The sequence below is a fragment of the Neolamprologus multifasciatus genome, chromosome 6, assembly GCF_963576455.1.
Source record: "Neolamprologus multifasciatus chromosome 6, fNeoMul1.2, whole genome shotgun sequence".
Taxonomy (NCBI): domain Eukaryota; kingdom Metazoa; phylum Chordata; class Actinopteri; order Cichliformes; family Cichlidae; genus Neolamprologus; species Neolamprologus multifasciatus.
Window position 1 is genome coordinate 17,318,361 of NC_140444.1, and position 15,225 is coordinate 17,333,585.

General features: G+C 40.6%; 1 protein-coding gene across 2 annotated transcripts; it reads left to right on the forward strand.

Annotated features, from left to right (window-relative positions):
* The first annotated feature begins 2,594 nt into the window (after nt 1-2,594).
* Nucleotides 2,595-11,006, forward strand: LOC146516778 (serine hydrolase-like protein). Of its 2 annotated transcripts, none has more exons than XM_085164265.1 (12): nt 2,595-2,729; nt 2,903-3,046; nt 4,768-4,881; nt 4,993-5,034; nt 6,021-6,040; nt 6,148-6,222; nt 6,366-6,472; nt 6,817-6,896; nt 6,991-7,025; nt 7,130-7,206; nt 7,358-7,442; nt 10,676-11,006. In XM_085164265.1, the coding sequence occupies exons 1-12, from the start codon at nt 2,708-2,710 to the stop codon at nt 10,793-10,795; spliced, it is 921 nt and encodes a 306-aa protein (XP_085020391.1). In that variant the 5' UTR covers nt 2,595-2,707; the 3' UTR covers nt 10,796-11,006. The 2 variants fall into 2 exon arrangements, with proteins under 2 accessions (XP_085020391.1, XP_085020392.1); XM_085164266.1 differs by lacking the exon at nt 10,676-11,006 and adding an exon at nt 8,971-10,669.
* Nucleotides 11,007-15,225: the final 4,219 nt, after the last annotated feature.

Consider the following 15,225-nt stretch of genomic DNA (forward strand, 5'->3'; position numbering starts at 1 on the left):
TTGATCAACTGGTCCCTAAATGCAATTGACACCCCTTTCTCAACGAGAAGTTTGGGCTTGGGTGAGCCTGAGTGCTGAAGATATCTACCTATTTGGAACCATGGTAACAGGGTTCTGGCTGATCAGAGCTGGCTTGGCCCTGACTTATCGAAGAATTAAGGAAGCGGAACCGGCTGTTCAAACCCCCACAAGGCTGCCCGCTGGGATTGAAACGATGGGAAGAGGCGTGAGTTTCTCAAAATGGGCTCATTGAGTGCAGCACGGATAAGATCTTGGAGAGGCTATGGCTGCCGTGAATACTCAGAATAAGATCTCTGACTGCAGACTGGATACATCTCGGAAGGGTTAAAACAGCTTTAAAATTCATATGAGTTGTTCGCACTAAAGTAAAAAGCACCATCACTTCATGCGGATACCCTTTCAGTGCCAGCTGCAGTCTCAAGGCTGGAGCCGAACAACAACACCCTGATAACGACTGTGTTTAGTCTGTTCCTTCCCATTCCATGCAAGGCCACCTGGGTTGGCTGGAAGACTGTTTACTTAGCCTAGCAGGGCGAAGGACACTGTCTCAGCTGAACTCTGGACACGCACACACATACACTTACACTGATATGCACACACTCATCCCCCTCCCTTTCCAAACACCTTCGATGCTTGTTCCCTCCTGGGAACACGGCGGGTCTGAATGGCGCTGGAATGGTAGCGCTGGGCAGGATGGCTGCTGTGTTTGCTTCGGATTACTCCTCACCCCCCACCCGACCCTGTGGCTTGTCACGTGTTCCATAATGTTGTGCTGTGGACATTTATTGTTTGTTTTTTTTGTTTCCTGTTCTCATGCTGTCCTCCCAGGAGCCCAGCATGAGTAGAGGTCTCTTTTGTACTTTTGTACTTTCCCATTGTAGTGTACATTTCAGTGTTTTTTTTTCTGTAACGCTACCGATCTCCGACCTGTATCCCCATGTGATGTCTGTGTTGTGTGTGTAAGGTCGGGGGGAAGGGGGGGGTCCTATTTCACTGCAGGGCAACCTGCAGTTGGCTAATAAAGCCTTTATTGATTGATTGATTGATTGATTGCTGTGTGGTAGTAAGAGTAGGACCCATCTGTAGGACTTGGAGGCAAGAGATTACCTAAAAGAGGCAGTTTTGTTGTAGAAACACAGCAAGAAGCAAGAAACTACTTCTGAGATTTCTTTGATCTCTTTGATTTTTTTACAGTTTCTCTGAATATTGCTCAGACATCCACTCCTAGGAAAATTGTGGTGTTGTGTTAATAAACACTCGCTTGGTCGCACTTGCTGATGATCAGTTAATCAGCTACATTTGATTATTAATGCCTGGCTGCTGCTTCCCCTTTAAAATCCCATAGAAGCATTGACCACATTATTTTTATTATCGCACGATACAGGAAAACTTGAAATTCATAGAGGCTGTATTTTCATTTTCCAAGGACTGCAAATGGGATGGAGTGAAAGTGATGCCGGTTCATTAAATCCAGACGTATTCATGTCTGATTGTGCTCAAATGGTTCATTTGAGTAAATGATGCTGAGTAAATGATTTGTTGCTATGATAAGTATGCTTCATTTTAAAACAGTTGTTAATATTTAAAAGTTACTACACTGATGTTTAAATATTTAATCTCTCTTTTTTGAAGTAATGCTCATCTAAGAAAACAAAGTAATTAACTGTGACTGAACACACAAAATAACCTAGAATATGAAATTTCTACTCTTGTCATCAGGCCAGAGTGAGAGCTAAAAAAACAAATATAGAGAAAAATATGTTTGCGCTTAGAGGCTCAGAATAACTAGGTGGTGTCGTTTTATTGCACTCGTTCTGCAAATTCAGCTGCAGCTCCACTAAATTTGATGCTATTAAGAGACAAAACCATTTTAGGTAGCAGACACCCTTTTTGCTGAACGTTTCACACTGAGCAGACTGTGAGAAATGGTGATAGGGAGCGGTGTCACAACAGCTGGAAATGGTTAAGAGATGTGTTAAGTTAATTTTTCATGTCCACAATATGATGGCAGAGACTTTGTACTGATTTTGGACAATTCAGTGGCCTCTAATATATTGTTTATTTATTTTGTTTGGTAAAGGTGCTTTTTAATGATCCTATATGTTAAAAATTTAGCATTTTTAACATATGGAAGTCTGTCACTAGGACTGAGTCACATTTTTAGAGCCACTAAAGGACCTGCAATTTTTGGCCCTGCAGCCCGTGATGCACGTGTGATCTTTCACTTGACGCTCCAGACACCAAACAGGCTGTTTACTTTAAATGAGTCTGTAAGACAAAACAGGCCACTGACCAAATTTATTCCTGTGTTTATGACTTAATTGTTTCTAGCTTCCTAAACTTCTGATGGCTTCACCTTATCTGACCTCACAGTGGAACAAACAGAAAGTGCTCTCAGCTGATAGGTCACGCTGCCCTTGTAGAGGGCACTCCAGCAGGCCTTACTGACTGGAACAAAAGTAGCATGCTTTTACCCAGTGTGTGTAAAGGTGAAACACACCCCTGCGGTGTATGATTGGCCATAGCTGCTGCATGTCATTCTGAACATCCAATAAAATCGCTGGCCAAAGGTCAAGAACTTCCTACTTTAAAAAAAATTTGAAAGAGTTTGTGTGATTTGTTTACTTGACTGAACTTTGCACATTTGTTTCCCTGAGACAAAAACTGAACATCGTCCAACACTGAAATGTCATCAGTGAAACAAGAAGGTAGTATATCTGCACAAAAAACGAGACCAGATGGTGGTTTGTTTTTTTTGTTTTTTTTTTACCACTTTCAGCCCTCATTGCTGTTGTGAAATCCTTTGACTGATCATCAAATGTCTGACAGATTGTTGTGTTTGTACTGCCGACTGACTGAAGCTGTGCTGTGTTGTCTCTAGTTTCAGAGCTCTCTATACCGGTCCCATGGGGAGAGATCAGAGGCAAAGCCTGGGGTCCTGAACACGGCCACCCGGTGCTGTGCCTGCATGGCTGGGCAGATAACTGCGGTTCATTCAACACGCTCATTCCCTTCTTACCTAAAGGTAATTCACCACAGACAGGACAAGGGTGAGAAAAACTGTCACCTGTGGGGTGTTGTAGCCGTGGGTAAGTGGCTGTCAGGCCTGTGTGAATCATTATCTTTTGTGCCTTATTGCCCCCTACTCTGTATTCCCAGTACACCAAGGCTAGAGTGCAACCATCCAGTGTGAGCTCAAGAGTAACATCACAATAGTAATCCTGACCACGGACATTATATAAACAATCAAGTGGCAATCATTAGTTTATTAATTAAATACCTCTAGCGGAGGGGGGTCTAAACTATCCACCAGTGGTTTATATCTGCTGCTAAATCATAATAACTTTGGTTTTGTAGGCTTGTGGTCATAAACCACAAACATTATTAAATGATAACGGTCACAATGCCGGGAAAAGGTCAGGGGATGTTAAGCCACGTTATTTAAAACCACAAGTGAAAATCCAAAAGAAGAACATCAGTCAAAATACTGCCAGGAAGGACCGTCAAACTCACTTTACATCAGGAGCTACATATAGCTTATCTTGACTGTCCCAAACCACTGAAACTCCACTTTTTGTCAATTGTGAAGATGTTTAACTACACATTTAATGCCATTAGATATAAGAAAAAAGAAGTGCAGTTACAGTAATACACGTCGGTTTTTCTATATGATTTAAAAAAATGCAGTAATGTGTGAAAATGTGTACAGAAATTACAGAAAATGTTCTGGTAGCTCACTCTAAACACTCTCCTGTAGCTACAATTGCGTTAATTCGTATTTCATAACTTGCATGGCTTTTTTTATTTGACTGGCATGTTTCATATTCAGCTAAAACAAAACCCAATCCAAACGCTTGTCAAATTTAGGGTTAAGAAGTTAATAGCCATTATCGAGCTGCTTCAGTCTGAACCAAACAGGCAGATGAACACTGCTGTGACCGTCTCCACTCCAGATATGTTTTTTTTAAGATTATGTTTATTTTATTGCTTTTTATTTATGTGTTATTTCATTTTATAAATTTTTTTTTAATTTGTTAAATATTTACAAATTTCATTTTGATATTTTTATGTTCAGCATTTTTTATTTTCAATTTCATTTACTTCATTTTATTTTTTCATTTTTTTAATATTGATGTAATATTTATTAATTTATTTTAATTATTAATATTATTTAAATTAACTATTTAATTGGTGAATTAATATTATTAATATTTAAACATTTTAAATATTATTGATGCTGCTGGTCTGTTGTGGTGAAGAGAGAGCTGAGTGTAAAAGCGAAATTCTCATTTTACCGGTCGATCTACGTCCCCTCTCTCGTCTATGGTCACGAGCTGCGGGTAGTGACCAAAAGAATGAGATCACGAATACAAGCAGTAGAAATGAGCTTTCTCCAAAGGGTGGCTGGCCTCTCCCTTAGAGACAGGTCAAGCAATTCAGCCATCCAGGAGGAGGGGCTCAGAGTAGAGCCGCTGCTCCTCCGAATCAAAAGGAGCCAATTGAAGGTGTTTGGGCAGATGACAAGGATGCATCCTGGGCACCCTGCTGGTTGAGGTGTTCCGGGCATGTCCCACTGGGAGGAGGGCCCGGTGCAGACCCACTACACGTTGATCTCTCAGGTGGCCTGGGAACACCTTGGCCTTCCCCTGGACAAGCTGGGAGGTCTGAGCTTCTCTGCTTAGGCTGCTGCCCCCGTGATCCAGCCCAGGATAAGCATTCTGTCTCTCTCTCTCTGCTTCTGCTTAGCATGCAGATATGTGGCAGTGGACATGCCAGGTCACGGTCTGTCATCTCACCGGCCTCCTGGAGTCTTCTATTCATTTCCTGCATATGCAGTAGACGTACGCAGAGTTGCTGAAAGTGAGTGGGACCTGTTCATCTCTCAGTAGCCGGGCTGCACTTCCAATCTCTTGGTTAAAACAGCCAAGCTAGATTTGATTAGATGAGTTGTCTGTGTCATACCCCCTGCAGGTCTCAGCTGGACAAAGTTCTCCATCATGGGTCACAGCATGGGTGAGTCACAGGCATGAACACTGACACTGCGCTGTGTTTTTTGCATTTACTCTTCTGGAAAGTCTGAATTTAAAAGAAGAACTTTTATAGGAACACAGTGGCTATCTAAACTAAGGTCTAACTGATTAAATGTGCTGCTGTGCTGCGTGCGGATCCACCAATCAAAGCGATGCTGCAACAATTAGTGATTTAATCAACACATCAAGGGAACAGAGAACTCCAAATCTTCTGGCAATTGCCTAATGGTAAAACGTGTTCTGGTTGGTGCTTCAAAGTAAACCTAAACAAGTTGTTCATGCCGAGCATATTTTTTTTATTTTTATGCATAATAGTGACAGTGCTCACATAAACTAATGTATCCTTTCCTACGGTCCATCACTGCATATCCTAATCTCCCAGACATGCACATAGACATTGAAACAATAGAAGTATAATGAAATGATACTTTAAACGTTTATAAATTACTTTATCAATACTGTCTCCAATAAACAAAACATTTGGAAATTAAATAATTTGAACAATTTGCATATTTCTGCCAATATCTAATCAGCCAATCACATGGCAGCGATTCAGAACATTTAGGCACATAGACATGGTCAAGCCAGTCTGCTAAAGTTCAAACTGACCATCAGAATGGATAAGAAAGTTGATTTAAGTAAACACTAAAAGCCAAATGGGCTGGTCCATTTCAGAAACTGCTTGCAATTTCCCACACAGCCATCCCGGTACTAGAAAGGTGTGCCAAATAAAGTGGCTGGTGAGGGTTGCAATCCAGTAAAATTGATGCTGTAAAGTTTTTACTGGAATTCCTGAGGGGGAAAAAAAACCTAGCTGCTGCAGTGCTCAGCTAATGGGAATCCTAATGAACTGAATCACTGTTGCTTTTTTTCTGTCATTTTAAAGAAAGTAAACAAAGAGTTTGTTTTGAATTCAAGGTGTCACAAAAATGATCGCGTTAATTTGACGATGTGCTCACTCCCTTACAGGTGGCAACATCGCCGTCATGGTAAATTAAACACATCACATTCATCTAATTGCTGCTTTTATGAAATACGTGTCATAAACTGCATTTTCAAAGTGATCACAGCAGGGACTTCACTGTGTTTCCTACAGTTCAGCACATTGTATCCTGAGATGGTGGATGGCATCATAGTGCTGGACGTTTTTGGATTTGTACCTACAGATCCGGTACTTCAGCACTACTTCTCGTCACTGCTGGAAAAAAACAACAACAATCTAATAGTTGGAAAGATGCAGAACTACTTTATTAAATTATCTTTATGAGCCACTCCTGTCTGTGTTTCTGATTTTCTCACCTCTCATTATCGCAGAAAGAAATACCCCGAATCATGAGGCAGGGGATGGAGGAGATGCTCAAGTTTGAAAAAAAGGCAGAAGAGAAGAAGAGGGTTTACACGTACGAGAAGGCGGTGGAGAGGTATCGCTTTATTTTATAGCCAATTCAAGTGGAGTAAGCCTTTTGTTTATGTGTTTGTGCAGAAGTGAAGTGAAGCTCTGCTGCTTTCTTCATGCAACTGAACTGCTGGCAATCACTGTGGGTAATGTTGGCATCAGGTTTTGACAGAGTGAACTGCATTTTGTTGTTAGTTTGTTTTCTTAAAAAAGGGGGGGAACACCTCTTGTTCTGCCACATCAATTTAGTTTTATTTCAAACAGCAGAAGTCCTCACTGTGTGGAATAAAAATAAACTGCAGAGAGGGATGAAACAGAAGAAAGTAAAACTGAGTTGCAGTTTTGACTAAATTGTTTTGTTTCCTTCAGGCTGTTGGCTGCAAACCCGACTCTGTCTGAACGGTCTATTCAAACGCTTTTAGAGCGAGGTCTGACTCGAGTTGAAGGAGGTATGTCTTTATCGCTTCTCCTCCTGTCAGCGAGGAATAATCTCACTTTGCTTTCTCTCATTTGCTGGCAGCTGAATGTGTTTCTCCTCATCAGGATTTGTGTTCTCAAGAGACCTCAGAGTTAATTTTGTGAGTCACTTTTAACCTCCCCAAACTTCACCACATCCCACTTTGCGTCTCCTCTAACAGAGGTTTGGCATTCAGTTCACATACATTTGCTGTGTTTTATGCAGAAAAACATAGAGCGGATCACTTTGGAGCAGAGCCTGGAGATGCAGTCGCTGATTCAAGCTCCTGTTTTACTTATCCTGTAAGATTTTTACCACTAATGAAATATCTGATATTACAGTATACTTTATTTTACAGCGTGGACATGTCTCTGTTTGCGGTTTAAATGATTTCTGCCCTTTAAAATAAAGCATGTCAAAAAAAACATGTAACACCAATCTGTGTTTTTCTAGAGCTGACAAAGGTATCGGTCCGGCATCTTGGGAATTGAGCCAGAAACTCACTTCGAAACTCCTCCAAGTCTATCAGGAAAGAAATGTGAGTTTAATTTTATGTAAGAGTAAATCACTCTCTATTAACATCTGTATGATAAAAAAAAATGTAAATTTCACTTTAAAAACCCTACAATAACACAGAGAAACGATCAAACCTCAACAATCAGGTGAGTCTCTAAGACTCAGCAACAGTGGGAAGGAGAAACTCCCTCTTAACAGGAAGAAACCTTCAGCCAGAACCAGGCTCAGGGAAGGGCGGCCATCTGTCGCAACTGTTCGTGGGTGAGGGGAGGAGACACTGTCTGACACACTTACTGCCTGATGCATCATCAGTTATTGAATTTTCTGTGCAGCCTAATTAGCCGGAGCCAAATTAGATCAAATATTTAAAATGTTTTTATGTAGCACTTTTTTCACAATCAACTTTATGAAGTGTTTCATGTGAATAGTGCCAAAAAAAAGAAAAAAAAATACTGACTACCAGTAAACTGTAGTAAAGTCAGGAAAGGCTTTCCCATGAAAGTTTGTTTTAACCTCCTCAGATCTGAGCTATTGCTGAGGATCCACTTTTAATTTCATACTGACGAGTGTAAAAGCAGCACATGTTGAACAAAAAGTCATCCTCATTGTCGTCATACGGAAGCAATTATTTATGCTGTAAAATAAACTAAAGCCACCATTATTTGATCAAGTATAAATCATTTTACTCAGGAAAACGAAGCATAAAGTGCAGAAAAGCCAAACTTTAATGTCCCTGTATTCAGGGTCTCGGGAAGTTAAAGGAAGTGATGGATGCCAACCTGATTTCCTCAGGCACACTGTTGAAGAGGCTAACTGCAAAAGACCTTTGCATGAGGATCTGTACTGATGTATACATTAGTAAGACAGTGTTCCTGTGTGGAGTTTTCTTCTTCTCCTTGTGTCCCTGTGGGTTCGGTCCAGCTACTTCAGCTTCCTCCCCCAGTCCAAGGACGTGCAGTTAGTGGGATTAGGTTAACTGGTGATTCTAAATTGCCCATAGGTGCAAAGGTTGTCTGTGTGTTAGACCTATTGCAGATCGATGATCTGTGCAAGATCTACTATGCCTCTTGTCCTGTGGCAGCTGGGATAGACTCCAGCTCCTCCACGACCTCAATTGGTAAAACAGAAGAAACTGGATGGATGGTTAAGACCCGATTTTTATGTTGCATTTGTGAAATTAGAGAACTAAGAAAATGAAAACTATGTATTTTTCTCACTAAGGAAACAGAACAACTGTGAAGTGGAAGTAAAATAAATAAATAAATCTGTTTAGGTTTGAGCAAATAAATCAAAGTAAAAGAAGCCTAGTTTGGTGATAAATAAAACATTTATAAGCCTAATGGCTTTACAAGTGGTTAAAAAAAAAGGTACGCGCACACAGTCAAATATGCCCACGCACTGTAAAATGTGACTTTGATTTCTCTTATTAGGATAAGAGATTCATGTTTATGCCTCCATACTAATCACCACTACTGCGATTCAGCAAAATTAAGAGGACACTATTCACATGAATCTAGTTTTTTTTTTTTATTTTTTTTTTTTTTAATCAGAGCCACAGGAAGCCACCGGGGATGGGCAGAAGAACCGCATGTGGCTCCTGAGCTGCTGGACCGAGACGTCTGAGCTCAAAGCGAGACCGCAAAGGACCTTAAAATAAAATAACATCCTGAAACATCAAAATACTTAAAAACATGGAGGCAGTATTTATTTCAGATGCAAACAACGTCAGGGTGCAACTAATGATCCTTGTGTCATATTTACAAATGTTTTTGTTGGTTTTATTGCTATATTAGAAAAATTAAGAAACTGACTGTAACTGATATGAAGCACTGGGTCCTGCAGACAAATGGTTTGATTAAAAATGACAGCAGGCTGATCTGTATGAGAAACAATCATTTTCTGCTTTCAAAGAGCAGATGCTCTATCGCTGTGTAATTGGAATCCAGCTAATTGGATGGCATATCAGCTAATAGTAAGTAACCCGATTAATATTCATTAAATGATTATTTATGAGGCGTTAACTATCCACATAAAGCCAATTGATTATTTCTTAACAGGATCCGTGACACACCCTGCATATTAATTTGTGCATTAAGTCGCGTTAGTTAGAAATGTTTTACAACTTTATTAAAAAGTGTACACGTGGATCCGACCTGCTGAATTCCCAAAACAGAGAATCTGCAGCAGTCAGATGCCTCCAATCACAGCTGAATCCATATTATAGTTTTAAAATAAAACATGTGCATGATTTATAAAGATATGCTAATAAAAACACAGAAGGGTCCTATTAAACAAATACAAATGACAGCGTGTAAATCTGCACACTTTTTATTGTACTTAACTAAAACTGGATAAAATAAACACTTAGTTCACTATTATAACCTTGGTCAGCAGCCATCTTCAAATGTAATTGCGGACTTGGAGTCGAGCAAAAAGGAAAGATTTTAATAGCTTGAAGAAATAATCCTGTTCTATGTGACTTTATTATTATCTCACATCATTATTTTTGGTCCACTCTTCTTCACAATGTTCATCAGCCTACATTTGTTTATGCTGAGCTCTCTGAAGTTTGTGGTTTGGACTTTGACAGGAGCATTGCTACACCTAGTCATTCTGCTGTGCTCGGGATCATTGTCCTATTGCATAATTCAATCTGGGCCAAGCCGAGCTACTGGCCTCACATTTCAAGGCTCACTCAACGGCAGGTGCTGTTGCTGCAAAACAAGCCCAATAATCAACCCTCCATCACTGTGCTTGACAGTTTGCATGAGGTGTATGTGCTGAATGTGACACTTTGGATTGTGGCCACACATCTCCACTTTGGTGGAGACATCTGTTGCCAAACAATCCATATTTGTTCAGTCTTTCTCTAAATGTATTGTCATGAATGTTCACCGTAACATGCTAACTGAGCCCTGTACCTGTAGCTCTGGGGTTTTCCAATTTCTCTGAGAATTGCATGGTATGATCTTTGAAAGTGAATTTTCTGGGGCAGCCACTCCTTGGAAGATTGTGGGATTGTGTTAACATACAATGTTCCCGACCAACAAACTGCCAAATGCTGTGCTTTCAAAGAGGAGATCAAACTTGCCGGTTAATCAACTGCATTTGATTATTGGTTCCTGGCTGCATCATATTCTCTTAATTCCTGTGGAAGCTGTAAGGGTGTGGCATTTTACCGACCTTTCACAGTTCAACACTCTTCTCTTTTACTACTAAATCCTCTTACCCTGTTTGTTTGTCTGTCTCTCTAAGGACTCTGTGGTGAGAGTACCTGGCAGTCATCATGTGCATCTTGATAATCCTGAAGTCGTCGCTCCATTTATTTGTGACTTCCTGCAGACCAAAGTGCTCTCACAGCAGGTGAAGGCCTAGTGGACAAGATGTAACCATCACACACTCACATTCTCCATGTGAAGTTTCACACTTCAAAAGTCTCAGCGCACTGTTTTCGTCTCTCTTAGAGCTCACATTACCATAAAATTGTTCCAGTAATTTGTTCTGTTCTGTACAAACCCAACTGGAGAGTCATTTGGAATAATAATACTGAATAATAATAAAAAAAAACATGATTTATGAAACTAAACTTTTCAATCTTTTGCAATTTTTGTAGAAATGGTGTATCTCATTCATTTTAGCTCATTAGTTATATAAAGGACCAGGACAGAAGTGTTTCTCTTTGTGTCGCTGTAAAGAAGCACTCTTGAAATGTTTCCATCTATTAATCCATCCATTTACAAGACAGATGAAGAACAGCCTGCGATGTCTTCAGAAAAATAACAGCAATTTCAGCAAAATATATCAGTTTTCTCTCATTCAGCAAAGAAAAGATGTGGCTCGGCTCTTTGGCTTAACCACCTCAACTTTGGAGTGGTACTGCAGCCTGTGACTAATGCCATTGTCTGCAAGAAGGCTCTAAATCTGATGGTGATTCAGACCTAACCCTTTCATGATGTGACCCATTATTCCTGCAACATAACTCTTCCTGGTGCAGTGAAAAATCCAAAGAGGATTCCCCACTCCTCTGTAATTGTTGCACTTTGCAAAGCCATGCAGTGGCTAGGCTGGATTGGATCCTAAAATGAGCCAGTCCAGGTGACACCAACGCTTTTTAAAGTCATTTAACACCTCCTCACGTCAACCTTTTTTTGATTGTGATTAGTTGTTGTCATATAAAGGCATCTTCTGATTTAATTTTCTGTTTCATGTAAATACTTCGGCAGTAGTTTGTTCTGTTGTCGTATTGCTTCTGTCAGGCACTGAATGCCATCTACATCTCGATGAGCATCAGCCGACTGTGAAAACATGGGGCCGGGAACAAAAAGCCATTTAGACATTTTAACATATTACCACGCATTGTGGTTTTGTGGCAGTCTGCTTGAGTTTTCAGTGCAGTCGCATGTGTGTAAAAAGCCCCGAACTGAATAAAAATCCTCTGCGTGTAACTTATGCAGCGAGGAAATCACAGTTCATCGCTTCTGTTTATGTGAGGCTGATCTGTTTAACTGCTGCTTTTCATGAATCTGGTGGCGGTGCTGAGTGATGCTAAAAATGGCAGTCATTAAAAAAGATGACATCCTCTGACAACTTCTGGATATGTAGGCCACCCTCCTCCCTCTGCTCAGATTTTTTTGACTTTAAAAAAATAAAAAAAATAAAAACAAAATCTGACTGTCTTAAACACTGCAGCTGCTGTCAGTCAGAGCAGATATGAAAGGAGTCCCTCACACAGAGATGGCTCCCTCTCTCTCAATGTCACATAAACTGTGTGATGGCCTTGGTGTTAAATGGAGTGGAATTGATTTTACGCAGCGCGTAGCAAGGCAGCGAGCATCCACAGACATCTGAAGGGCTTGTCCCCCTCCACCAGCAAAACCCCCACACCTACCCACCCTCCTCAAAAATGATTATAGTTATATAAGTTTCCCTCCCACTCCCGCCGTCGCCATGGCAACCCCCACCCCTCCTTTTTGAACGTCAGAGCCAGGAGCTGGAGGATGAAGCCGCATCCAGCTTCAGCATCTCGTGCCTCTCAGAGAGCACCTGTGATTATTTTGCAGAGGAGGAGCAGCTGCTGCAGCGACGGAGATCGTCTAATGAGAGGTTCGGACTCTGGGCTGCTCTTCGTCGCTTAAAAAATCGCCACCGATCGAGCAGCGTCTGCAGGTAAAAGCGCGGTGCCTCTATTTACTCCCGTGCGCTATTTTTAGAAGAAAAAAAACACCTGTGCCAGCTAATGATTGTGAAACTGAGAGGAGTAATGATGGAAAGCCCCGCTGCCTGTTTAGTCGCTGTAGTGTCTTTTTTTTCTGTCATGAGAAGGGAGCGGGAAAGCTTTCTCGGAGATGCAGTTAGCGGTGCGTATTTGGAAGGTTTAAACAACTCTGCTCATCCACCCTTCCCCACAATCTCGTCTCTTTTGCTTCTCTCCCTGTCCTCTCCTTCTCACCCTCCTTCTCCCTCACCCTTCCCATTCTTTTTTGCCCTGACAGCCGGTATGTCGTGGTTGTTCTTGGACTGGTTCGTCCCACTCTACTTGCTGGTGTCGGTGTTGGTTCTGGCGGGCTTCGGAGCGTGCCTGTACTTCCTAGAGCCCGGGTTGCAGGATGCCCACAAGTGGAGCAACAAAACAGTCCGGCATCACCCGCTGGTGGCCAGTGTGAACTGCAGAGATGACGATAGCAATGCCCTGATATGATCAAGAGGGCGAGGCGAAGCGGGAGGGCGGCTGACCATCTGGACAGGGGTGCTGCTGCCGGGACACCCGTGGGATGGGAGCCAACACCCAAACGACCGTGGAAGAAAAATGGGAGAGAAAGGAGGGGAAAATTATCTGTTGTGTCTGATAATGCAAACCCTGTTCTATATCATTCCAACTTTTCTCTGATCTCTGCTGATTTTCGTTGTAGAGGTGAGAGAAAAGTAAAGCAGAGATGTTTTTAACATTCTTAAAAATAAAAATAAAAAAAGGAGAAGAAAAATAAAAAAAAGCCAGATGCACAATGCGAAGAAGACTGTATCCAGATAGAGATCGTGAGGTGATTGGAGGAAGTGTTGCCCTTTAGAAATGTGTTTGTAAATTTCACGCCATCCTATACTTGTGCCAAGTTTTACACGCATTTTGTAATTTTGACAATCACTTTGCATATCTCATAAAGTTTACTTACATTGCGCATTTAATTAGCTGAAGTGAGCGACATAAGTGCAATGACTTTGCTGCCAGCGGGGAGGGTTTTTAATCCTCTCTCTGATGTCGGCGTGGCAGCTGCTCAGACGCATGTGGATTGTTTAGTGCCGCTGTGCCAAAACGGTGTGTTATTAGTGACTTACTTTAAACTGTTATGTACCCAATAAATGCAACTGATTCATTTAAGGTGCCAAGATTATCCTAGATGGACCAAGACGACTGACAAATAGCCTAGTATTTGGTAAAGTGTTTTCTTTTTCTTTGCTTTGTTTGTTTTCATTGTTTTTACTTGACAGCATGGTGAGAAACTGTGGGTGTGTAACGACCCTCTTTTAAGAATCATATGCTTCCTTTGTTCATACAAAAATAAAACTGCTCAGTCCTCACTTCTTTGTATTTGCTGTTTCTATGCATGAATATCCACCCTAAATATATAGTCTAAAGATTTATGTGCTTCTAAATAATTCATGTGTGTGTATATATATATATATATATATATATATATATATATATATATATATATATATATATATATATATATAAAACTATAGCTATATTTTAACTAGCTTGTACTCCAGCAGCTGGGCTTGCTTAATATTTCCCATTAAGGATTTACATTAAGCTTGCATTAAAGTATTCACTTGATATCCTTTTATCTATAAACTGTCAGCAGTTCCATCAAAATTTCTCAAACTGTTTTAAGTTACCTGACTTTTTAAGCCCTGACAAGATACAATATTGACAAAAGCAAAGGGCTTTGGATTTTCTGCCCTCCTTAGAAATCTCAACCTGGCTCTTTTGTAGGTTGAACCCTTGGTTTGGAAAGCCTTTGAAGTCAAATAATATGACAGCCCAGAGCAGTAAAATACTATTTATGCTTTGATTCAGCAATATTAAAACTATGATATCATCTGAGCTTTGGTCAAAGATTGAAATGCATGTTTTCTGTATTTTTGTAAGTAAATTTGAATGCAGGACTTTCATTTATAGTGCAGTCTTTTTATATATACCTTCAGCTTTAAAAAAAAAAAAAAAAAAAAAGCTTACAATACTGCACCTACATTTTTGAAAAGCCCTTTAAACTCTGCTCAGAGTAGATGCTTCGAGTTTGAAGGTCACTTACTCATGGAGTGCGTAGAGTCTGTAAAGAAGAGGCTTTTTCATTTAAGGCAGTTCGAGGATAAAACTAGCTCTGCAACAGTTTGAAATCATGCGTAGATATTCATATTTTCTCCTGTAATGCAGAAAAAAACAAACTCTGACAGTGTAGTTGTCAGCAGAGTCAGAGGAGGAGCATTCACATTATTATGAAATGCATTTGTAGGTGTGGGGTTGTTTGTCTATGGTACCTTGTTACTATTCTGCCCAGACTCTGCAGCTGAAGACGATGTAGTAGCTTAATCTGGTTTGAAGTACGATGCATCATTTCACCTGTGACATTAATGTTTTCGTGACTAGGCTCTATAAAAGCATCACACATAAGTTAATGATCTGAGTGCTTCTGTCACTCATATTTTGCTCTATAATCAGACAAGCTTCACAGTGTCCCACGAACCAAATCAAATGAGACACCAGTGTGGGAGTGCAACAGTGAAGCCTCAGTGTCGAGGTATGGAGA

Coding starts and splice junctions, on each gene's coding strand:
- LOC146516778 (XM_085164265.1), top strand. CDS start 2,708: ATGTCATCAGTGAAACAAGAAG. Junction 5,035..6,020: donor CATCATGGGTCACAGCATGG/GTGAGTCACAGG, acceptor ACTCCCTTACAG/GTGGCAACATCGCCGTCATG. Junction 6,473..6,816: donor TACGAGAAGGCGGTGGAGAG/GTATCGCTTTAT, acceptor TGTTTCCTTCAG/GCTGTTGGCTGCAAACCCGA.